General features: G+C 45.3%; 1 protein-coding gene across 1 annotated transcript; it reads right to left on the reverse strand.

Annotated features, from left to right (window-relative positions):
* Positions 1-214: 214 nt before the first annotated feature.
* Positions 215-25030, reverse strand: CD19 (CD19 molecule). The gene is made up of 17 exons (XM_035136734.2): positions 24881-25030; positions 22516-22761; positions 21439-21552; positions 17169-17468; positions 15785-15892; positions 14114-14159; positions 12160-12236; positions 11111-11227; positions 8531-8587; positions 7865-7924; positions 4802-4864; positions 4633-4701; positions 3905-3973; positions 3111-3179; positions 2907-2996; positions 2253-2333; positions 215-1682 (listed from the first exon to the last, which is right to left on the reverse strand). Exons 1-17 carry the CDS (start codon positions 24975-24977, stop codon positions 1600-1602), a joined length of 1746 nt encoding a protein of 581 aa, XP_034992625.2. The 5' UTR covers positions 24978-25030; the 3' UTR covers positions 215-1599.
* Positions 25031-26198: the final 1168 nt, after the last annotated feature.

The following is a 26198-nucleotide window of genomic DNA, read 5'->3' on the forward strand; positions in this document are numbered from 1 at the left end:
GGAAACGACTTTGTACATTTTCAAGGGAATCATTGTCTTCTTTTTTGCATGTTGTAAGAGCAAAACAGAAGTACGAGCTCGTTCTCTCCCTCTTCCTGCACAAGGGCAGAGGAAAAACCTCGGGAGCCGGCCTGTTTTACATTAGGAAAAACAGATGTGGGAAGCAACAGAGAACCCACAATACTGGAGTTTATGATAGAATTTCAGTTTTATTTCATAGGATATGGCAGCAGGAGAAATGGCAAAGTAAGATGTGAGACACAAAGCACCCACCCCCGACAATGCCTACCTTTCCCCATATGAAAATACAAGTATACACTAACTCACAATGAAATCAATGGTGAATCAAGGCTAGAAACAGACAATTGTGTGTTGTTGTCGTCATCTCTCCCCTCCCCCCCCTGAGCTGAAGGTGGTTTGAAAGAGAGGTTGCTCATTGTATGTGCTCGTTCCACTTTTGTCCATGGAAGGCTACATTCAGATATACGCTGTTTCTCCGAAAATAAGACATACCCATAAAATAAGCCGTAGCAGGATTTCTAAGCGTTTGTGCAATATAAGCCACACCCTGAAAACAAGACATAGTGATAGGCGTAGTTCTGGAGGGCGCCAAGGAAGAGGCTAGGCTGGACATGTAATTAAAAAATAATACATCCCCTGAAAATAAGCCGTCGTGTGGTTTTTTGAGGAAAAATAAATATAAGACGGTGTCTTATTTTCGGAGAAACACGGACAGTGTCTTTTTTTCTGCTCTGGTGGAACTACCTCTACAGGTAGCAGTGTCTTTTGTCCTACTCTGGGGCAACATCCATTGTAATAGTGTGCAATAATAATAATAAAAATTGAGCCATATGGATAAACACTGCTTACAGGATTTTGAAATGTTGGACTATTCGTAACCAATACACCAAGTCTCAAACAGATGATGCATTGGACAGCTTGACAAGGGTAGGAGAGTGTGGTTTTGTAATCATTGTAGGGGCCAGCCAATTAGCACTCTGCACAGCCAGTTGGGTTGAAAGGAAGGCGGTACCTTCATGATTGTCACAAGGGCTTGACAGTCAGGACTCTGCACAACTGGCTTCTGGAAAGAAGGACCAATTGCTCCGGAGCTTGATTCTCTGAGGAAATATCTACATCTGGCTAAAAATGAGTGTGTGCAGACCCACATCAGCCTAACCACTCTAGTACACCCACAAAATCAGCTTTTGTATTGTTTCAAAGTTTGGCTGGAGGTAACAATTGTGGAGCAAAAGAAAGGTGTGTTTCTTCCACTCTCTTTACTTTCAACTCTTTAAAAAAATGTGCTTGCATATCTCCAGCTCAGTCTTTCTGCTTCCATTTCAGATGTGTAGGACTCCATACTGCTCCTAGTCGTGGAAATCCAACCCAGGAATCCGATCTCCAGACCCGCTTTTCTAGCATTCTGGAAGCACCCCTCACTCCTCTGCTCCAAGAGGATCCGGAGTGCCGAGACATGAAGAATAGTTTGTGTGGTCCCAGTTTCTTGGTAGAAACATTGCGTCCTGGCTGAGAGAGGGAAGGAATTGCCGAAGGTTCAAGTTCCTGAGCCTGCCTCCCCAACGCCTTGGGCTAGTTCTAGTCTGAGCACAGCATCCCCCCTCTAAGATCAACCCCGAAAGGTATGGAGTGATGTTGCCGTGGGATACCAAAGGCAGTGCCTGTGAAAGAAACAAAGGAAAGCAGAGTTTAGATAAATCCTGGGTCCTGGTCTAAATCTGAGCAGGACTTCTTGTATGAATTCTATGCAAATGTGGAAGTTGCTATTATTGAAGTCAGCAATTTGAGAGTCTCAACTTCTATTTAAGTGTGTGTGTGCTATTTTTCTAGAAAAAGAGGTGCCATAACCAGGCCAGTCTTAAGCATATCTGGCGTCCTGGTGCGAAGATCCCTCTGGCGCCCCCCCCCGCCCCGTTTCCCAGTGCGGCTATCTGGCAGGCGTAGCGCGCAGCAGCGCGGCGCCCCCCCCTGGTGCATTGCGCCACCCAGCCTTGCCTTAGGGCCAGCCCTGGCCAGAACTCACCATGAACACCCCCCCTTGTTCTCTTATAATGGCTGTGGGGCCCACCTGAGAGGTGCCAGAACTGAGTTACAGTGAGTTCTGACTGAAAAAAGGCCCTTTATATAAATACAAGCTTCTAGACCTGTGGATGGAAAAACAGACTTGAAAATGCATGGGCAATGCCTAGTGAAAGTGTCCCAACTCTCCTAGAGCACAACCATCCACCTACCTTCTCCACATGAATCCATGTTGCCTTCCTTCCGTGAACTGACACTGTTGGGGCTCTCCATATTTTCATAGGAATCAGCATCTGCAAGGAGCAGGGGGGCTGGTCAGAGATGAAGCGACCCTGAATTCCAATTCCTTAAACAGGGGCCTATGGGACTGAGGATAGTTGGCCAAACATTTTTTTAAAGACTGACTATAAAAAACCCCAACAGGTGTAGCTTTCCCTAATTTATAAGGAGAATGATTAGGAAAACTTGACCTGCTGGATTTCTTCCGGTCATGTGCCCAGCTGCTCTAATCAACTGGTATAATAGGGATTAGAAAATGGCATCTCCCATTTTGCTTGGAGGAGCAATCCTCAGAGGTTGTTCCTAACGTCTGCTGACCAACAGCACTGAATATATGAAAAACAAAGCTGGAAAACTTGGGCATCAGCTCTCCTATCCCTGATGCTAACCCTGTCTGGAGATCCTGGGAGTTTTCCTTTCCAAACTGCTAGATTCTATTTCCCTCTTAAGTCGCTCACAGGAGTTCTGTCCCATTGGCACTGATTGGTTGGGTGGCATGTGACTGTGAATCACCATTTTGAATTTCCCGCAGCGCCCCAGAGAATATTATTGGGGCATTCCGGGGCATTATTGGAAATGGCACTCACCTTCCTCATTGCTTATGTTGGTAGGAAGGTGGAGAAGCTTGCTTGAAGTGGGGCACAAGGACCCATTCATCTCTTCATAGGACTGGGAGCCTGAAGGGGCAGCAGAAATGTCACAAGTGGGACTGAATAAATTATGCCAAGTAGGACGACAGCTAAACAAAGCTGTAGTTTAACTAGCAGGAGGAACTGTTTTTTAATGTTTACCTGTAGATGCCTCGCTGCATCCATCCTGCTTGTCCACATAGGGGTCCAAGGCCAGCTGCCTGCGTAAACCTGGGGGACAGAGAGAGATACCAATGGCCAGTGTCATATCAGGCTGCCTCTACAGAAGTCATTGTGCCCATGTATTCAGCATTGATCAAGCCCCATTTGTAATTGCTACACTCTGTTTGAACTGGGGCTATGTAGTCCCCCAACAGTGCTAACAGTCCGACAAGGAAACTGAAAAAATCAATACCACTGGCAAATGGCCATCTATTTTCTTATTTTGTATCTGCTTTTCACTCTTAACTTTATGCGGAAGTCATCTTAAGGCTGCAGCCCTATGCATACCTGCTTGGAAAAAGTAAACCCCATTGAACTTAGAAGGCCTTATTTATGAGTAAATATACTTAGAATCATGCTTCATATTAAGCAAAGTTTTAAAAAGGTAAAAACAACACCAATGTACAAAGTGTGTCAGGGACTACGGTAGCAACTTCAGAACCTAGTCCAAGACATCCAGCTCACAGATAGGTCTTTGTTAAATGTAGAAAGACAGTAGAACACCATACATTGTATGTATTAAGATGTATTTTAATTAAATGATGTCTGTTTTTATGCTTATTGTGTTGTTTTTATGATGTTAGCCACTCTGAGCCCGGCCTCGGCTGGGGAGGGCAGGATACAAAATAATTATTAATATTATTACTGTATTATCATTATTATTATTATTATTATTTGGAGGATTCAGGAAAGAGGCTCTCATTCTTTGCCCTCTCCAAGCTCCTATCCAATACCTGCTATAAGTCGGGCTGCACCAGGGGAAACAGAAAGCTCTTCTTCCAAGTTCTCATAGTTCTCACTATCTGTGTGGGGGAAACACAGAAAGACTGAACACCACCAGAGGAATTGAATGGCAGTGGGTTGTGCTTGCAAATATACTGAGGGTGTTATTTTTATGGGGCAAATTCTCCAAATCCTCCCAGGCAGCTTTTACTCAGGGCAACAGCCATGCTAGAAAGGAAAGGAAGGGAGAAAGTTCACGGTGTCCCCGTGGCAATTTGCTGGTATCACTTGGATTGCAGTTACTACAGGCAATATAGCTAAAAGAGGTGGCTATGGCAAGCAGTAATCAACAACAAGAGCAGTCTGCTGAGTCAATGGAGGAAATGCTACTGCGGCAATCATGTGCCCTTCCACATTTCTCAGCAAAATTCTGCAAGTTAGCACCGACTTCCCTTAGATTAGAGACTCTGCATTTGGAAGGTTCCAGCTTCAGTCCCCAGTATTTCCAGGTTCTGATCAATATATTGAATAATTCCGGAATTGTACAGACAGCCTCCTTTAAGGAAGAGTGTATCTTGAATGAAGGATACTGGATTTTCTAAACAGTTGGTCTTTTTCATTCATATATATATATATATATATATATATATATATATATATATATATATATATATATATATACACACACATACATACATACACACACACTGTATTCTGCTTCCACACCCAGATCCCGCACCTTCAGCAAGTGGATCTTTGACCAGGTTCTTCACGGACTGCTGAGTATTGTTTGCATACAATGGGTCAGCTGTGGGTCACAAGGAAGCAGTTGGTGAGAAGATCAGGTAAACAGACTGACATGGCCCACCCCTCACCCCGCATGGATAGCTCACCGCACTTCCAAATACCTGAGCCCCACTTCTGGGAGCCGGATTTGGTCTCGTCCTTTCTGTTTTCATAAAGTGATACACCTGTGGATGGAAGAACAGCGGCTGTTGCTTAATGAAGTCTGGCACATGGGGAAAGGAGAACCATAGCTCAGTGGCTGAGAGCACACATGTGTCGCATGCAGAAACCCCCAGGTCCAGTTGCTGAAACCTTCACTTTAAGGAGGCTCCCAAAATAGCAACATGTCCTGGAAGAGCCTCTTCTTGAGAGCCTGGGGAGCTTCTGCTAGCTGCTGCATGTGATGGAAAAGTTTGTTTTTGCTGGGCAGGTTGGTTCACCAAGTGTTTTCTTTTTCTTTTCCCCGAACAGCAGCTTATGGTTGGCCGGGGTTCCAGGAGGGGGAGTTGAAAAGGAGAAGATTTTGAGAGACAGTTTGTAGGTTGGGATAGAGGTTGGGAGGGAGGGAGATAGGGAGGGAGAGGAGAGAGAGATTTGGTTCTGGGTAGAAACATCCACTCTGAGGAATATATCACAAGCTAGAGAAAGTAGTCTCTGAGCTTAGGGTGAAGGACAGTGTGTGGTGTCCTGTAAGAGTAACAGGCCAGGAATTAACTGGGAGGCTGAGGCTAAACCAGGAGAGGTAGAAGCTGGAAAGATACAGTCTACTTAGGTCTCATTCCAGGCAAGAGGGGAGAGATTCTTCTATGAAAAGAGAAGACTCCCGAACCAGTTAAGAGGGGTGTGGTGATCCCTTGAGTGTTCCTTGGAGTACCTCAGGAGTAGGGTTGTCTAAGGCAGTGTTTCCCAACCTTGTGCCTCCAGATGTTTTTGGACTACAACTCCCATCATCCCTAGCTAGCAAGACCAGTGGTCAGGAATGATGGGAATTGTAGTCTGAAAACAGCTGGAGGCACAAGGTTGGGAAACACTGGTCTAAGGGGTGTGTAACTGACAGGAAGCACCACCAAAGTGTTAAGCGGCAACAGCTGTGGTGCAACAACTTAGAAAGCACTGAAGTGAAGTAACATTATAATCTGAAGTATCCTATGTTTTACCCACTTGTGTCATAAACTTCCTGTGTTAAATAAAATCTTTATTGTTTATTTGATCAAATCCTGCCCGAGACTCCAAATTATTAAGTTTTCCCTCACACAAATCCCCCACAAGATAATCTGCGGGAGTTTGTGGGAATTCATGGAATTGGTGCTCTGTGAGGTGGGTGCACTATATTTAAGTGAGGGTGGGCCCAATGGCGCCAGGGGGGAAAGTGTCGTTGTGCTGTCACACTGCAGTGTCTAGGAATACATCAGCTTTTGTCAACCTGTTGACCTTCAGATGTTTTGGACTACATCCCCCATTAGTGGCCAACTGATGGAAGTTGAAGTCCTAACCATTCTGCAGGGCAATAAGCTGGAACAAGAACATAGGAAGCTGCCTTACATTGAGTCAGACCATTGGTCCATCTAGTTCAGTATTACCTACACTGATTGGCAGTGTTTCATGGAGGGGGTCTCACCCAGGCTTGCTTGGAGATTGAACCCAGGGCCTTCTGCTTGGGAAGCGAATGCTCTGCCTCTGTGTTATGGCAAAGGCTGAGGTAGGCCGATAGTCTGATTTCTTATAGGGCAGTTTACAAAACAAGGCCTACATGGTTGCTGTGGTTCACATACTGTTAGTAGACTCATTTTGTCATTCTGGGCATCTCACCAACGCTCAATATCTTTAAAGTGAGAATTATATATTTGGAACCATTGTACAGTATTTGGATGGGGGCGGGGCGGAATGCAATTGCTCAAGAGATATAATTAGAGATAGATATTTCCCCTGAATTGTGGAAATGCACAGTAGCCCACCCATTCTAGCCCCTTCCACATTTTTATACAGAAGGGAAATTTGACCTCACACAGTCACCAACACACAGCCCCCAACTCAAAGTCCTGGGAAACCCAGCCAGATGGGTGGGGTATAAATAATAAATCATTCTTATTATAAAATATTATTATTACTAGATCAGATATGAGGACCGGACCTCCAACTAATCCGGCCCACCAGCAGTGTAGCTAGCCACTCGGGTGCCGGGTCCGGCCCATTCGGCCTGCAGCCGGGGGTTGGGCACACTGCATGGAGCCTCTCCGCAGCCTCTTCCTCAGCCGCAGGGCAGTTGAGGGAGAGGTGGAGGGCATATGCAAGCTCCACCCTGCCGTTTCAGGCAGCATGGAGTCTACAGGCACCCAAGCCATCACGTCACTCCCAGGAGAGATGCATGGCTTGGGCACACTGCAGGCCCTGTGGTAAAGTGCGGTGTGGCGCTCAGTGCCAGCTGTGTTTCGTTGCATTGTTGACTGAACTAAAAAGTTTCGTGAGCCCTATTATTATTAACTCATATATTTGTCATTTTGTCACCCACCCCTCTCAGTGATGACACCCGGGACGGCCCGCATCCCCTGCACACCTCCTCCTCTGCCACTGCAGCACATCAGACCTCTTAACCTGGGCCTTTCCCAAATCAACCCCCTTTCCGCCCAGGCCATGACCCTCCTTCTGCCTGTTACATTCCAGAATGAGCTGCCCATGCAGGGAGATGCAGTTTCCTCTCTGCACTGAGAAAGGACTCCCAAGGTAGTGCTCCTGTGATCAGTCTGCTTTACCTCCTCTGAAATCCAGGATTCACTTATTCCAGGTCTTCCTCACTAGGCATAGCTGTCAAGTTTTCCCTTTTCTCACGAGGAATCCTATTCAGCATAAGGGAATTTCCCTTTAAAAAAGGGAGATCTGGACAGCTATGTCACTGGGCATTTCTCTCTCTCTCACTCACACACACACACACGACTCCTAATTCTCCATAAAACTCTATTACATTATGAAGCAACTCTACAAACATAGCTGCCAAGTTTTCGGCAGCTATGTCTACAAATCACTACAGTCACCCCCACCTGCTCCAACAAAGGCCAGCATGCTTGGGCAGCTGAAGAGAGAGTCCTCCTCACCTCCCTGAGATGCTGAAAGGTTTCGGCTATCTCCATGTGCTAATACTGTAAAATGTGGGAGACTGATGAGTTGAAAGTAAGGAAAGGAATGTTTACCGTTCAAAGCCGCATCTCCCCGTTTCACTTCTTCCTGGGTGTTCTCATAGTTGTCATCATCTGAAGCAAAAAATATATATTTGGATGACTAGGCCCACCCATTCTCTCTGCCTACTGTGCCCTGTTCTCTCCCATACCCCAATTTATGTTATGTTCTCCCAAAGCTGTGCTTTCTCCCACTCCACCAACCCACTTTGCTTCCAGTCACACAGTACCCAGCAACCACCAGTCACTTGGTGACCGTGGATCCTCTGCTTATTTGGGTTGTGCGTCATACGCTCTAACTAGACCAAGTTCCCCAATACAGTGCAGCATATGGGGGACCTTGTCATAGCTACGTGGGCATCACAAACAGGCTCAGGGGTCTGTGCTGTTTCTGAGTTCAAAACCCATGCCTACAACCTGCACTTTCCCTATGTATGTGTCATGGCAGGTACAGAAGGATGTGGATCTGTAGCAGCCCCTCTACTTTTGGCATCCTCTTATGCTGTCCCTCTCAAGCAACATGCTGTTTCCTACCAGGCGCATAGTAAGTAAGCCACCTGTAGCCTCCGCCATATTTATTCAGCCCATCTGAATTAATCAGCAAAGGGTTTGTTCGGCACCCAGTTGACCGCAATGCATGGCAGTCACACAAGTTCATCCCAATTCCCCCACACCATATACCATCTGACTTGAGCTCTGTTTCACTGTCCGGATGTTCATATTCTTCTTCATCTTCATCTGGTGAGTGAGAGGAGAGAGAGATGTACATAAAAACCGCTATTACTGTACTCATCTGAAATCACTGCACTGCTGTAGTTGACTCCATAAATATTTAGGACAGGTAGGTAATCTCCAGTCTGCAGGTCAGTCTCAGCCTGCAAAACTATTTCTTCCAAATAATGGCCACCTGGCAATTAGGTGACCCAAAACTGGGTGATGGGTAGGTTTCAATAATGTTGGGTGCTGCTTCACCAGCATGTTAAGACAAAGGCTTGGATGAGGTGGTAAAAACCTGTTCCCCAAGTGTGCAAGTGGGGGGCTGCATTATTAAATCTGATTAAGTGGTGGGGACAACATCCCTGCACATAGACAACTAGCCTGCCAGGGAGAAGAGCTCTGGCATTAGCTTCCCTCCCGTTGTGCTAATTTTATGTGTGCAGGGTTTTCCTCCCCGATGGGCATTCATTCAACCATGAGACTGTATGATGCAGAACAGTCCAGGAGGAGGGTTACTGCATCATCTGCTATTTCTGTGAATTGGACCAAAGTTCCTTCCCTCTTCCACCCACAACCACCCCCTTGCAAAACTGTGCTCTGAATGTGAAAGTGAGCAACACAGCATCACAGCTGTGGGATGGTGTGAAAGAGCCTCAAGCTGCTGTGGCCAGTTGTGCAGCCATGCATTGTGCCCCACTTTGGCCCAGCATGTAGAGCTTGCTGTGCACGCTGCCACCCTTGCCATCAAGAGCTCAGCTTGGTGTTGCTGTGGGCTGGCCCTTTCCCCACACTGTGTATTGTGTATGTGCAAAGCCTCCATGTCCTGCCCCTTGCACACTACAGGCAGAGGCAAGATGCTCCCCGTGGCAATCTTCATCTTAAATGAGGAGGAAGTGGGTCCTTTTCCTTTCTCTTCAAACAGTTTTATGTGTTTCCTGTGCTAAAACTTCTGCATTTTGAGAAGGCCTCCCACAGGTGGTTTTTCTTCACACTTGCGGTAACTATGGCTGTACGTTTCCCTCGCCGTTACAGGAAATTTGTAAGTGCTCAAAAACCTCCAGAACACATCTGAATGACAATGTTCATTTCAACGGGGCTCATGAGAAGATTTGAGTATACGATGCTCTGTGGACCACATCTGCCTGCACCACTCTGCCCTATTTAAGGGCAGCCAAATCTTCCACCTCAGATGGCCTCATGCTTGGAGCCATTTCTGTTTAAGCCTTGTGTCTGAAAACACCTCCATTTGTTTCGCTCCTGCTATGCTTGAACTCCTTGCAGTGACCTTAGTGACACTAGCTTCATGCCCTGAACCCACTACCAAATTATGCATGATGGTAGCAGGCCTGTTATTTAAAAAAATACATTTGCTCCAATCAGACGTCAAGCACCAATGTGGGATTTGAAGCACAAATGGGGTATGTGGGTGGGAGGTGCTGAACCCTCCCCTCTTGCCATTTTGGCCCCATGAGAATCCTCTGCGTGCACAAACATTTTCTGCTTTAAATAAGACACCACCCCCAATCTCCCATCCCTACTTTATGCGTAACTGAAGAAAACCCGTATCAAACTTCAATATAATTTGGCTCCAATTCTGTCTCCTGTGTTCTGACTTCAATTCACAATTAGGAGAAACTTGATTCATTCTGCATTTACACCCAAATCTATCAAGCATGCACTTTCTGAAACATTATGCGAATCAAAACATAACCATTCCTCCCTTGATTAAAGAATGCATTTTTGTGCCTGTAGATCACCCTAGAGCAGGCATCCCCAAACTGCGGCCCTCCAGATGTTTTGGCCTACAACTCCCATGATCCCTAGCTAAGAGGACCAGTGGTCAGGGATGATGGGAATTGTAGTCCAAAACATCTGGAGGGCCGAAGTTTGGGGATGCCTGCCCTAGAGGGTTGATGAGAGCGTATAGTCTAAATATTTGGAAGACACCAAGTTGGTGAAGGGCAATCTAGTACAGTCACAAAAGCACATTCTTTAATCAAGGGGAAAATAAATTCCGATTATAAACAACACTTTTAGATTTGCCCTGTGATGTCATTCAGTATCACCTCTAGGAATGAACAAATCTGTTGATTTTGTTTTCCCATCTTAGGCTCATTTTGCTGCACTTCTGCATCAGTTTGTGAATTTCCTTTTTAAAAGCCCTCCTGTAAATTCATTAGTATTTTAGTGTGCATTTTTCCTAATATACACATTTTTCACAGATATATGCATCTCGATGTCTCATTTCCTCTAATACACACATTTTGCACACATTTGTTTAGTAGGAGACTTTCCTGCAAAATTCAGAGAAATGCATATTTCAAACCTCATATCTTGCATTCTGGTTTATGTGTTGTTTCAGAAAGTGCAGGTTAGGTAGATTCTCATGCAGATATGAACGGAACTAAATTATTTTCCCATCCCCTAGTAGCCATTCCATGATCTATGCACCTTATGCAAATGTTCCCTCCTCCTTCATAATTCTGTTTCTCCTCTAACTACATGCAACCTTCGACCTCTTCCCCCGCCCCAAACATACGGTACCTTCCATGTTGGTGGTATTGGGTAGGATCTTTCCTTTCTGAAGCAGCTGACAGCCACGCCTTGGACCCGCGTCTGGCAACACATTCTCGTAGGAGAAGGCATCCACCTGCTCACGGACTGTGGGAGGGTGAGGGTAAAACACAAGCTCCATCTCTACTGTCTCTGAACAGTAGTAGCAATAATTAATTGATTAATAAGTCAAAGACATCCCAAAAGACCAGAAAAGACTTTTTATGTATGGAACAACAGCCGCTTGGATGCTACTAGCCCAGAGATGGAAACAAGACGAGGTCCCTACCAGAGAGGAATGGCAAACCAAGCTGTTGGACTATGCCGAAATGGCAAAGCTGACTGGAAAACTCAGGAACCAAGAGGACAAGAACTTTACAAAAGAATGGGGGGGGGGTTATAAGCTATCTAAGAGATCACTGTAAGCAGATGGAAACAGTGGCAGGATTTTGATTTCACTTGTAGTGTAACCATTACCATGGACAATATGGATTGATATAAAAGTTAAGAGTTTGGAAGAAGGTGCAGTTTAAATTGTTTAAAATGGGGCTCTAGGGAGGGGGTGGGGGGGGAGTCCTGAGATTCAGAGAAATCACTGTATATTGGGGTCCCCAAACTAAGGCCCAGGGACTGGATGCGGCCCAATTGCCTTCTAAATCCGGCCTGCGGACGGTCCGGGAATCAGCATGTTTTTACATGAGTAGAATGTGCCCTTTTATTTAAAATGCATCTTTGGGTTATTTGTGGGGCATAGGAATTCATTCATATTATTTTTCAAAATATAGCTCGGCCCCCCACAAGGTCTGAGGAACAGTGGACTGCTGAAAAAGTTTGCTGACCCCTGCTGTATATGGTGATATATATGGATTTTTATACCGGTAACTTTGTATTGGGGGGGAAAAATGATTAAAAAAATAAGTCAAAGAATGTTGTGCTGGAACCTGGCACCACGTCTACTTTCCCTCACAAGAAGATGGATCCCTGCCCAGAAGCTCAAGGAATGAAGTGGGCGGGGTTAAGGTAGTAAGTCATTAACTCACCATCTTCATTTGCTGAGGGCACCACCAGAACCCCATTGGAAGCATGTGGCCTGTTCCTCTTGGCACAGAAGTACCTTCTAGAAACCAGAGAACCGTAAAATAACGAACGACACCAAACTATGAATTCAATGCATGTTGCCTCGAAAATCCTTATTGGGCCCAAAGGCAGGAGATATGTTTTATTTTTTAAAAAAAAACCATGAGCAAGCAGTAAATGTATAAACTGAGAACACAGGCTTTGCACCAGATTCTGTGAACTTCACTTGGAAAAGATTGTTGGGTACCACCATCAATGTGCTAGGAATGCAGCTGAGATCCCCATGGAAGTCTGATCTTCCCATGGAGAACCCAGTGGAACATCTGGTGGCAAAAATGGCTGGACATGGCATCAGGGTAGGGCTCAGGGCAAATGTCCAGAGCTCCCACATAGCAGAATGAGCAAAAGGGTCCCCAAAGGCAACACAGCTGGCTTTCACATGCAAGTGAAGTTAATAACCATTAACCTTCCAAGGTAAAGGTAAAGGGACCCCTGACCATTAGGTCCAGTCGTGACTGACTCGGGTTGCAGCGCTCATCTCGCATTATTGGCCGAGGGAGCCGGCGTACAGCTTCCAGGTCATGTGGCCAGCATGACAAAGCCACTTCTGGCGAACACGGAAACGCCGTTTACCTTCCCGCTGTAGCGGTTCCTATTTATCTACTTGCATTTTGACGTGCTTTCGAACTGCTAGGTTGGCAGGAGCTGGGACCGAGCAATGGGAGCTCACCCCGTCACAGGGATTCGAACCGCTGACTTTCTGATCAGCAAGCCCTAGGCTCAGTGGTTTAACCCACAGCGCCACCAAAGCCACCCCTAAAACAAACGCAACATATTACGTCTGGAGTCTACAATTACCAGACGGAACTACTGGGCCTTGGGAAAGTATGTTGATGGATAAGGAAAAGGCCCAGAATAAAAATATATATGCAAGTAGGTGGAGTCACCTGGCACCACAGCCAATGCAAGAGATGGATCCAAGGTTTCAGATGCCCATTACCCTCAGACAGAATGTGCCACCTCCCACCCCAGCATCCCAGAGATGCTTCGTCGAGGACAAGATTACCCAATAGGCAGACTAAGGACTTCTTCATCACTTTTCTTTTTGCTCCACTCTTGCCAGGCAGAAATCTGTGCTTTAACGCTCTGTGTTTGGGCATTTTGTGTTTTGGTTTGTTTTTGCCCAGAGTTTTCCCTACAAAACCCTGCTCTTTGAAACTCAGAGCAAACATCCATTTGCTCTGGAGCAACAACAACAAGGGGGGGGGCACTCAAACAAAGAGCTTTAAATCACAGGTCACACCTAGCAAGAGTTGAGGAAATGCAAGTGTGAATAAGCCCTAGGCATGCATTTAGGGTACCAGCAAAGCAGGGACACAGACACACACAAAATAAATTGGGTGTGGGTTTTTTTTAAAAGGACTTTGACATTTGATATTTCAATAAAACATTGAAGCAGTCCTCATGCGATAAAACAGAACTTTGTTAGACTTCCTTACACTTCACTTACATACTCTTTCCCTGTCCTCTTTTTATGACTAATCCCAACCTAAACCAGGGGGCACCCTTCTAAAGTAGATGGAAATGTTGCGAAGAAATCAGATCCTGCTGTGTATTGCAATATGTGTTTTAATTTTTTATTTTATGGTCTAGTATTTGCTTTCATTTTGAATAACACAGGGGAGCACCATAATCTTTTCAGGGTTCGGGGCCTCTAAAGGTCTGAATCCGGCCCTCGTTTATTCTTCCCATACCCTACATCTCACCTCTGGTTCCACAGAGATCCCCTCTTCTCCAGTGCTGTCTTGCGGGGAGAGATACCAACCTCCCAGATTCTCCCTCTGCAGGTTATTTATTACCCGTGGCCTGCCTACTAATGCTCTTACACTCTTCCCTAATCCCTATACCACTACTTACCTCCGGACGGGACCCCTCAGCTTCATCTGCCTACGAACACGAATGGCTGAAATGAGAAGGATACAAGGGGAACACACTAAATAAAAAAATCCTTTCCCCTCCAGCCACTGTGGCGTATTAGGTAAAGGTAAAGGGCCCCCTGACCATCAGGTCCAGTCGTGTCTGACTCTGGGGTTGCGGCGCTCATCTCGCTCTATAGGCCGAGGGAGCCAGCATTTGTCCGCAGACAGCTTCTGGGTCATGTGGCCAGCATGACAAAGCTGCTTCTGGTGAACCAGAGCAGCGCACGGAAACGCCGTTTACCTTCCCGCTGTAGCGGTACCTATTTATCTACTTGCACTTTGATGTGCTTTCGAACTGCTAGGTGGGCAGGAGCTGGGACCGAGCAACAGGAACTCACCCCATTGCAGGGATTCGAACCACCAACCTTCTGATCAGCAAGCCCTAGACTCTGTGGTTTAACCCACAGCGCCACATTAATAACATCAAATAAGCTGGGTTGTCACTGGAGAGCTCTTATTTTACTGTAGCTGAACTGCTGTTTGCAAATATTCTTCAAAGGGAGCCAACAGTTTTAGTCTGCTAATAAACAGTGTAAGTGTTGTACCAAAGGTGCCTAACTTTTTTTGGCTTGAGGACTGCGTTGACCTATGGTTAACGCCCTAAAGGCCGCATGTCAAAGAGGGTGTGACTAAAGTGCAGGCGTGGGCAGGGTGGAAACAGCAGTTCAATGCTGTCTTGCAAAAGACTTTCCTGACACATAATTCTGCAGTGTTTTAAACCACTGTATAATTAATAATACTAAATTCAGTATAATAATAATAATAATAATAATAATAATAATAATAATAAAATTTAAGATACTGTAATAGACAAAGCAGGAAGGGGAGCCACAAAAAAACCTTTGGCATCACAGTAAGGGGTTTATAGGACCAGTCAGTAAAAACATTTTTTTAAAACAAACTAACAAACAAAATTGGGAGAATACAGTGAGGGATGTGTAAGAGTGCTCAAGAGTTTATTTATTTTAAAATGATAAATCTTGGGAGCACTAGAATGCTTTTCAGGGGCCAGATACTGCCTACAGACTAGCCACCCCAATTTCATATGGCCAGTTTGTCAGGAGGAAAATCAATAGGACCTAGAGAAAGGAGGGGATGTGTGTTGTTGTTAGGAAGAGACTGGACAGACAAGGGAGGTTTGGAGACATAGGGGCAGGCTCCCCATTCTTGCACCATTATGTTGTTGTTGTTTTTAAAAAAGATACAGTAATTCAAATTTCATTTCAGATTAACAGAATATTAACAATCACACAAGAGTCACAATCTACCACCACACAATCCTTTTACAATCTACCACCACACAATCCTTTTACAAGCTGCCCACTGTAATGACACCTGCCACAGCAACCATTCCACATTTAGTTCCTCAGCCCCTTTCCAGGGTAAACCCTCTCAGCATGAAGTTAATGTTAGGTCAACTTGCTGCTTAAAAGGGCAGAATACACACACACACACACACACACACACACACACACACACACACGTGTGTGTGTGTGTGTGTGTGTCACAATTTACATCGGAAGAATTACGGTTAGGCTACAAGATGAGTTGCAGGAAGAATTTGGCCATTCCCTTCTGTGCTTGATCTTGCCTTTGTTCCTGTACTTACCTCGCCGGAGCCGCAGGAAACAGAAAAGGCAACCAAGGCAAGCAATCATATGTACCAAGGCCACAGTCCAGATTATCCAGTGCTGGGCTCCTAATTGCAGCCAAGCAGCTTGTGGGGGAGGAAGAAAGAAAACAATTAACTGGAATCTCTATTTATATGCATGTCTTTATTACGGCTGCAACTCAATTTTAGTGATTCACCCTATGAGTTTCAATTGATTCAACTGTCAGTTTAAATCTGTAGATGGATACGGTAGAACCAATACCGTATTTGCGTGAATCTAATGCAGCATCGAATCTAACGTGCACCTCAATTTTCAAAGCCTTGCAACCCAAAAAGTATTTTCTGGCGAATGCAAATGTGCCATCACAACTAATGTGCGCCCTAATTTTTGTGACATAAATTGTCCAAAAAAGGTGCACATTGCATTCAAGGAAATATGGTATTTCTGAAGCATGAAGCAGGCTTACTCTGTTCTTAGGTAATACATACATGTGTTGCAGGAAGCATCAATGACTGAAACGCAGCAATGCCATTCCCCCTGTCCCACCACTGTGTTTCAAGTCGCAACAGCACATTGCTGCACACACCAGAGGGAGGGAGAGTTTGTAAGCTAGTAAGTATGCAAATATGGAATTATTATTTATTTTGGTTGCAGAACTTTTTCCATTGCAGAACTTGGGGCTCATCCACACTTAGGTTTGTCCTGTGATTTCCAGGCATGGGTCCGAGACGTTTTTCTTTTGTCCTGCCACTTCCCCCGGAAAAAAGTCACTGTTTACTGTTGAATCAGAACAAACATCAATTGAGTTTTCTGCACATTGACATCTGATTGCCATTCAGCAGTAAACAGAGTTTTCCCGGGTGAAGTGGTGGGATAAAAGAAAAATCTCTCGGACCCATGCCTGGAAATCACGGGACAAACATGGGACAAAAGGGAAGTGTGGACGAGCCCTTTGAGGCTTTCTATTAGTGTATGTATGTACCCTGTTTCTCATATTTTAAGACATACCCATAAAATAAGCCATAGCAGGATTTTTAAGCATTCAAGGAATATAAGCCATACCCCGAAAATAAGACATAGTGATAGGCGCAGCAGCAATGCCAGCCGCGGCAGGAGGAGGAGGAAAAAAATAAGACATCCCTTGAAAATAAGCCATAGTGTGTTTTTTTGAGGAAAAAATAAATATAAGACATGTCTTATAATATGAGAAACACGGTATTTAGATCCCGCCGCCCCCATATTTCAAAGTAAATATTCCATAGTGGTGTTTATTTTTAAAAACTTCATCAACATTGCACTGAAACTGGAGATTTGGACTTTTCAAAGACAATCCACATTTCAAATGCATGCAAACTTGTACCCCTGTTCGCCTTTGCCCACCTGGCTTTGCTGCCACCTCCAGCTGAAAATGGAGGGCCTGATCCTTCCACTGACAGGTGTAGTTCCCAGAATCTGCGGGTGTCACCGATGGCAGCACCAGAATGATGCCATTGGTCCTCATCAACAGCAAGTGGTTAGTGATGGAGCGCCACAACGCCACGGTCACCAGCACAGTCTTTTTGCCCATTGAATCATGCTGAATCCAGAGGAGTGTCCCATTGGTCCAGTTCCTGGGTATTGGGGCATCACAGGGAAAAGATTCCATACCATTTGCAGGATGTGGGGAGTCGGCCTGGCGCCCTACGGGAAGAGGGTAGTGAGAAGTTGAGCTGAAACACAGTTTTTTGCCATTTTAAAATATTTTTTAACGACTGATGTTTTCCGAAATTTCAGAAATGATTTTTAAATTCTGCCCCCCCCAAAAAATCGATACAGAGTGGTAAGCCTTAGCAATACATTTTTAAGGAAGCAATATGTAAACTGAATATGTCTGCCCAGATGCCATCATCTTGGGTTTTGCAAAACCCTTCAGCTGAAAAGCACCAGGCATTACCCAACACCAGCTTGTGAAACTTTGGGAGAGAGCCACACAGTGGCACGTCTGCTATTAGGCTTGTAAGGACCAATCGAAGGAATGCAAGGCCCTGGGTGCCACTGCTGTCAGAGAGGAAGAAAACCATCTCAGTCTCTGAGCAGGGTGGGAGTTGGGTACTCCCAAGTTCCAACAGGATGTAGAGCTACATGGTCCTTCCTTGGTCCAGAGCTGAGAAGGAACTGACAGAGCAAGCTACACACTAACTGCTTCCTATCCACTCTCACTGAAGTTAATATTGACCAATTGAAAGGTGCCAGGCAAAAACTTTCCTTTTTTTTTTTTAAAACATAATTTTTATTGATTTTACAAATTACAAAAGATGGTACATACATATACACCTTTTCCACCTTCTTCCCACCCCCCTCCATGGGTCCTCCCCTGCCACCGAAGTATCCCACGCAGGTGAACAGTCAGAAGTGGTCCATTTTATGATTGGGTTTCTGTCCTCCTCCCCCTCCCCTGCCCCCGAAGCCCCCCCCTGCCACCAGGGAGCTCCAGTGAACCAGGGCAGTACGCAGGAGTTCATCCATCCAACCATCTATTGTCATACCAAAAAAAAAGAAAATACAAAAAGAGAAAAAGAGAAAAAAGAGAAGAAAAAAAAAAGACAAAAAGGAAAAAAGACAAAAAAAAATTCATCATAATTGTTAAATTCATAATTGTTAAACCATATTTTGTGGGCTTCCCCACCCTCCCCCCTTCCCCGGTTTTCCTCCCTTATTTATCATCTTCAACAGTTTCATAGTTCATATTTTATAACATACACCTTTATATCTTATACCACTTTTAAACTAACTATTATCATTTTCGCCTATTGTCCACTCACTGAGAAATCAAACTCCCATTTTTTCTTCCCGTGCCTAATTTTTACCCCTCTATAGGCCTCCATATTTTCACCTTTTTCCAGAATCAATTCACTTTTTAAACCTATAATTATTCCCAAACTAACCTTACACCCCCCCGAGTACTGGCTCCACCCCACCAATCCAGCAAGTTCCATAGTCAGCAGTCCAGTTATAGTCCTATTAACCCATCCTTACAATCACAACTTCACTTTCCCTTCACCCCACCCCCTGTTTACAGTCTTTTGCCATCCAGGCCTCCATATCAGACCCCTGAGCTTCTTCTCTTCTCTGCTTAATTTTTCCTTCTTCCCTGTGGTCATTCTGGAGTTCCAGTAAGTCCAATCGTGCCCCCCTCGAAGGGGAGGCACTCCATCCAACTTTTTGTAGAGTAAAATCATCATTTTTTTCGTGATGGGCTTCATTTTGTGTTAAGTCATCACAGTCCTCATCATTGTCATTCTCACATTCGTCTTCTTCAGTTTCAAAAGCTTCATCTTCTAAGAAATCATATTCTGCCATCATCATCTGGAATTGTTTCTGTAACACTTGCCGTTGTGTCTCCTCTTGACATAGTTCTATTCTTGCTTCCCACATTAAGGTCAAAACAGTCCGCTGAAACTCAGGCGGGTACCTTTTTGTTGACATAGTTCAGTCCTGTCAAGGTCAAAACTTGTCACATGGGGTGGAATATAATCGCAGTCTATTTTCTCGACTCCATTTTAACAAGCTGGCTGCATTCTTAAAAATAAAGTTCGAACTCACATTTCAAAAGTATATAAACCAAAAAAGAATTTCCAAAAAGTCCAGAAATAAAGATAGAAATAGAATTTAACTATAAATCCTGATCAACTTACTGGATTGTCTGGGCTGCCGGCTCCCGAGGAACAGAAAGGTCTTTCTTAGTCTTAACTTCTTTCTGCAGGGCAATCACAACCACAGTCTCTCTCCCCTTTTACCCTGCATTTAGGGGAGATTCTCTTTGATGCCTTTGAGGAATCCTTTTAAGTTGAAATCTTCTGTTTACGGCTTCGGGTTTCTGTTTACTGTCTCTTATGTTACCGTAGGGGGGGGGGTGGCTTCCTCTTTTCCCCTCTCTCCCAGGTCCAAATTGTTGCCTTAATTTACATTCCAAAGAATCCAAATTACTCACAGTCTATTCATTTGCTAAATGTTCTTTGAAGAATTGGCCACCTCCACTTCCCAGACTCGCAGCTTCGCACTCTCAGAGCAGCAATGTCAGCCTGTCCGCCGCGGTTCACCTCCTCGCTCTCGGGGGCTTAAACAAAGCCGATCCGGGGAGGAGAGAGCCCGCTTTTGGCGCCGCCAGGCAAAATCTGTCCCCAAAAAGCTCGATTTGGGGCTTTTAAGGAGGTTTCGCTTCGCTGGAACGATTCCCTCCACCTCTGAAGCGCCGAGGTCCGCTCCGCTGTGCGGACCCCCGTCTGAGCAAGATGGCGTGGTCAACCGGAAGCCCTAAAACTTTCCTCCCTGTCCACCCCCCCCCCAATTTGAAGGGTTACCAAGTACTCGTGGACTTTTAATGGGGCAGGCTCTGCAAGACCTGTCTGCTATTTGTATACTGAGGTCCAGCTCCCAGGGCCTTCTGGAAGTTCCCTCACTACAAGTTACAGGGGACCAGGCAGAGGACTGCCTCGGTAGTGGTGCCTGCCCTGTGGAACCCCCTCCCATCAGATGTCAAGGAGATAAGCAACTATAGGACTTTCCCAATACATCTGAAGGCAGCCGTGTACAGGTATTAGGAAGCTTTTTATGTTTGATGTTTTTCTGTCTTGCTATTGGAAGGGACGCGGGTGGCGCTGTGGGTTAAACCACGGAACCTAGGGCTTGCCAATCAGAAGGTCAGCGGTTCGAATCCCCTTGACGGGGTGAGCTCCCGTTGTTCGGTCCCTGCTCCTGCCAACCTAGCAGTTCGAAAGCACGCCAAAAAGTGCAAGTAGATAAATAGGTACCGCTCCGGCGGGAAGGTAAACGCCGTTTCCGTGCGCTGCTCTGGTTCGCCAGAAGCGGCTTAGTCATGCTGGCCACATGACCTGGAAGCTGTATGCCGGCTCCCTCGGCCAGTAAAGCGAGATGAGCGCCACAACCCCAGAGTCATCTGTGACTGGACCTAATGGTCAGGGGTCCCTTTACCTTTATTGGAAGGCACCCAGAGTGGCTAGGGCAAACCAGTCAGTTGGGGGAGGTATATGTAATAACTACCTTAGATCTATTGTTTTCAGTGGGTATTGATTTTCAGAGGAGTAGAACTTAGGTGGATACAACCTGCTGTGTTGTATTCACCACTTCCTCTCCCACCTCTGCCATTCCTCTGTCTCTCTTCTCCCTCCCTTGCTCCAAAAAGGAAGGTGGTGGAGAGTCAGGTGCGAAGGAGGCAGAAGGGCCAGCCGGGGTTTGAGGCTGCTAGCCATGGCCACCAGTGCCGGTTGCAGGGTCCCCCAACGCCCAGGGGGTCTGGGTCAGTTCCCCCAGTTCTGCCCCACCCTCCCCCATGGAGCAGCCCTATCTGAGCCCTTGGATTGTACCCCACCAATTGGCTCTCCTGTCCCTACGCTCACTGACCTTGGACCCAGAATTTTGTCATTAAAAGCCCATTCACAAGCACACCCATACCCCAAAGCCTCAGTAAAACTACCAGGAACCAAACAGGGGGGAAAGCCTAGAAACGTACAGTCCTGGAAGTCCTTTCCCACAAATGTAGGTGTACTTTAGCCACAGCCCACCAGGCCTTTATGAGGTGGGGGAAGGAATAATCCACCCCTTGCCCAATTTCCTAGTGAAATGTAGAAATATAACTTGGGCGTGATCTCACAGGCTAGTGGTGAATAAAAGGTGCTGTTACTACCCGAACCAGCATCTCTCTTGCTGTCTTTCACTTCCTCTTCAATGTCCTCAGGGTCTTTATCGCCGCCACCATCATCATCACCTGTAGTAAATAGACCCAGATGAGCCCATTTTTTCTCAGCCCAGACAATCTGCCCACTCTTGTCTACCCCACCCCACATTATGCTGTGCTCACTCCGGCCGAACCAGCCCATCTTGCTTCCAGTTAGAGGTCTAGTGGACTGCAGCTCCCCTCCCTCCATGTAGTGTGATTGTGTGTCACATATCCTCCAATTGTACCAGTTTCTCCAGCATAGCATTCAGGGGTTCTGTGTCAAGTAAATGAGCAACTGCAGCAGGTACAGATTGCTGCACTGTTTGTCAGCCATGGGGGCCTGGCCATTCTTAGAGCGACATATATATGAATGCGTCCTCCAAATTACAGTGGTGGCAGCGATGGTAATAATAATCGCATCCGTAGAGTTTGGTTTCAGCTTTTTACCGCCATCTTAACTGCTCACTGGTAGAGATGAGTGAATCTGCCAGTTTCGGTTTCTCTCAGTTTCTCATTCTGCCAGTCTTAAGTTCAGTTCTCCATATTTCCACATCACACCAAAAAATACATTAAAAACAAAAAAAACCTCACCAGCAATTTTCTCTTAACACGCACATTTTTGCAAAGCAATATCCCCAAACATAATGCAAATTTTAAGGTTATTTTCACTAATGCATGCATTTTAATGCACACTTCTCAATACTTGGCCGGAGAAAAGTATTGTGATATTTTGAGAAGTGTAAATTTCAAAGGACGGTTGTGTTTCAGTTCATGAATTGTTTCAGAAAGTGCAAGTTAGGTTGGTTCACCATCATTATTAGTGGCAGTATTGATGATTGATTGAATGATTGATTGATTTAATATCCCACAACTTCCTCCCAAATTCCAATTCAGATACAGACTGGGAAAGATCTCTGTTTAAAAGGCTTATTGGCAAAGGAAGGTCTTCATTAGGCACCAAAAAGACAATATGCAAACTCAGTTTAATTTCCCCTCACCATACCTACTCACCTGTCCATGTGAGTGTGTGCTTCTTTCCCGAGATGCCATTCCAGCTGCAGGTAAACCACATGCCATATTGCCTGGAGATGTTGTAAATGAACAGACTCCACTTTTCACCCAGATTTACCTCTGAGTGGTTATACTTGACATGCACATACGATAATTCCTTCCCAGACGGACCAAGCCAAGTCAGATTCAAATCGTCAGAAGCCAGTGTGTGGTTAAAAGTGCAGGGCAGAAGAACGGCCTGGGTCTCTGGGATTTGGGAGGAAAACATCAAGCATTTCATTTTTTGTTATTCCTTTCTTACACACTTTTCAACTTAAAACGTTTCCAAATTGATAAGCTTACAGTTTGAGCAAACAACCACCATCTTTAATATATACAGCCAGCTAAAACACGCATAGCACCAGCAAGCTTTTAAGACAGTGAAAATTAATTCTTAAAAATCTTAAAGCAGCAATAAAACAACAAGCAAAACAGTCATTTAAATAGGAAAGAAACAGCTGATAAAGTGGCATTTGGGGCCACTTTATTTGGGGCCAGGTAGAGAGAGTGAGATGGCTGTCTCAGACAGCTGGTTCTGGGTGACATGAAAAATCAGCAAATGGTTAGATATTTAATTTGTTGTAATCTTTACCAGCAGGTAGAAGGGCTTGTAGAATTTTAAGCTTGGTTGGCCTTGACTTGGGCGGATAGGTGGTAGAGGCAGAGGAACCATTTACTGCTTAGTCTCCTGTGTGTCCACCTGGAGGTTGGGCAAATCCCGGTCAGCGCCCAGATATGGATTTTGAAGATTCACTACTGGCTAAAACTCATTTTTCCCCTGTTGGGTTGGCACCCCTAACCCTTCTGGACTCCTTACAATCCAAATGGAAAGCCACACTGTATGAAAAGCTAAGAGATTTGGGATTCTCGCCTCAGGCTTTGTTAGCTGCAGGATACGAGAAAGCAAGAGCAATCATTCGCCAATGAGTTTGGGATGTGGAACTCCAACGCCATGTGAGCAAGATGAATAAACATCCAGCTATAAAGGACAATGGGAGAGGATTTCCCCCAGCAAAGTATTTGATAAAATTACAAATACCTAAATATAGATGAGCATTTACCCTTGCCAGATTTAATGTATTGCCATCTGCCTTATTGCAGGGAAGATTCGCAGGTAACCATATGCGGAACGAATCTGCCCCTGCGGCCTGCCAGAGGTAGAATCTGCCTCTCACGTTTTATTATGCTGCCGTTTTTATAATGACATACGCCAGGCTTTCATTTCCCCGGTCATACAAAATTCTTTAAACGAATTCCAGTGTCTTAAACTCCTTGTAGAAGATACGGACCCTGAGATTACGCTAAAAGTGGCCAAATTCTGTGCAGCAGCCATAAAGCTCAGAAAACAAGCGGTGCTACCACAATGAATAAGACCCCAAATGGTAATATTTAGGCTATATTTTAGTGTCCCAGTTCCAATTTATACATTTTAAATGCTGCTGTATACATATATATGTGTGTAGTTTTCCTGCTGCATAAATTTTAGTGTATTATCTTTGTGTTTTATGATTCTTCTGATTTTGTAAGCTGGTCTGTGACCATAAGAATAAATTCAATTCAATTCAAAGCTGCTTAGTCTCAGGCAATGAAATGTTTTGGGCCGGCCCTGTAAAACCACCTGTGTCATCTCTGTCCAACCTTTCATTCAAGCTCATTAAAGTGACTCAGAGTTCAGGCAAATGGCAGGGCCTTAACCTCCCTCCTAAAACTCAGCAGGGAAGGTACCAGGTAGACTTCCTTGGCTGGGTGTTTCATGAGCAAGATGCCAACATCGCAACAGGCCCTCTCCCAGCCATAAAGTATGAAGGGACATTCCCCAGATCAACAATACCTTCTCCTCCCGCCTCTGTTGCCCATGCTGGCAAACGTCAAGCCATGTCAACTTTCCCTTTCCTAGCCTCATGAGCAACATCACAGCTCCACACAGCTGATTACTTGCTTTAACAACAGAATCTCTGATCTGATGCCTTCCTGTGATAAATGGTGACAATGATCACCTAAGGCTTTTTATAGCGCAAATATTTAAATAAATGACACAGGCTTGCAATTTGGAAGACACAATAGCAAAAGGAAAGGAGGATGAAAACAAGCAAATTCAGGCACCATAGACCTTTCCAGTTACCAGCTGGAAGCTTGCCTGCTTACTACTCCCAGATGCTACCGGCTGTGGTCAGGAAACAGCATTCTGCACATCCTCAGAGGCACTCTTTGTTACTGCTACCTTGGTGGTCCTCCTCGCCTGCCCGCCCACCACTATATCTGAAATCCATCCCCATCAACCTCGGTCTCTTGTCTTCCACCATCCTCCCCCATCTTTGGGACCCACCTGTGGCCTGGACATTGGTTAGCTCTCCCGGCACTCCAGTGGCTGCTCCCAACCAACCGAGCCGCAGCAAAAACAGGTAACGCAGAGCGGATACCATCGCCTCCCTGCAGCCAGCCCCACTTGCACACCAATCCATCCCCCTGGGCAGCCAGGCAGAGTGAGGCCCAACAGGCAGCCCAAAAGGGGCGGTAGTTTGATGACTAGCTGCTTTGGCAGAAAAGGGGGTCCCTGGAGCATGAAGTTCCCACCATGGTCCCCTGAGGGCTGAGGAAAGGAAGGGCGGGGAGAGCATGTAAAGCACAGAAGCAATCAGATCGCTTGTGCCAGGCTTCTCTTTCTTTCTTTCTTTCTTTCTTTCTTTCTTTCTTTCTTTCTTTCTTTCTTTCTTTCTTTCTTTCTTTCTTTCTTTCTACAATTTATAATTACACTTTATCTACCCCTAGATATCTGAGGCAGTTTGCAAGTTAGCTTGCTGAAACCAAACAAAAATAAAGGTGACAAAAGGTGACTTGTTACTACTAGAAATAATTACGGCGGGTGATATTCAAGCGAGTTCCACTCAGAGGACCTACTGAAATTAGTGAGTGTGACTAAGCTATGTCATGTAACCAGACGTACACTGAGTTAAACTTAGTTGAACATCACCCAGCAATAATAATAATAATAATAATAATAATAATAATAATAATAATAATAAAAGTTCCTTCAGGCAGTTGGTGGTCTTTTCGGGAACTTTTGCCAGGAGATCCCTGACCTGGTCTTTTCCATGACAAATGAGATGCTACAAGCTCCTCGCTATTTTCACCTCCAAAATGTTGGGTGTTTGTGGGTTTTGCACACTGTCGCAGGGCCAGTCATGAGAGAGAATGAGACCATTGTCTCAGAGAATAAGAGCAGGGGGTGCAAATTGTTTTTTAAAAAAACCCCAAACAAAACAAAACTGACGCCCTCTTTACTTGGATTGGCTGCTGGGCCTCCTGCCTGCCAGCTGAACCAGCTATCAGTCTTGCTGAAAATAAGCTAACAGTTTACAGTAAATTGCCAAAGACTTTAGATTTGTAACGTATTTCAAGCTGCTGTAGAAAAAACCTGCTCCTTTTCCCTTATGGGGCATCCAACAGCCTGTATAGAGTCCTTAAGTGGGTTCCCTATCAGTAGGAGAAAATAACAGAGGCCAACCAGAGAATATTGAGAAGCAAAGCAGCTAGTAAGCCTGATTGCTATTAAACTGTTGCAACAGGGTGCTCACAACCACACACAGGAGGCAGGAGGGTCCCAGAACAATGGTGCGCAAGCCCTTTAGATAGAGTTTTGAAAT

This window comes from Zootoca vivipara, chromosome 13, assembly GCF_963506605.1.
Source record: "Zootoca vivipara chromosome 13, rZooViv1.1, whole genome shotgun sequence".
In the NCBI taxonomy this organism is placed as follows: domain Eukaryota; kingdom Metazoa; phylum Chordata; class Lepidosauria; order Squamata; family Lacertidae; genus Zootoca; species Zootoca vivipara.

Coding starts and splice junctions, on each gene's coding strand:
- CD19 (XM_035136734.2), bottom strand. CDS start 24,977: ATGGTATCCGCTCTGCGTTACCTGTTTTTGCTGCGGCTCGGTTGGTTG. Junction 3,180..3,904: donor TGCAGCCCGACTTATAGCAG/GTATTGGATAGG, acceptor TCTGTCCCCCAG/GTTTACGCAGGCAGCTGGCC. Junction 2,334..2,906: donor CAACATAAGCAATGAGGAAG/GTGAGTGCCATT, acceptor TGCTCCTTGCAG/ATGCTGATTCCTATGAAAAT.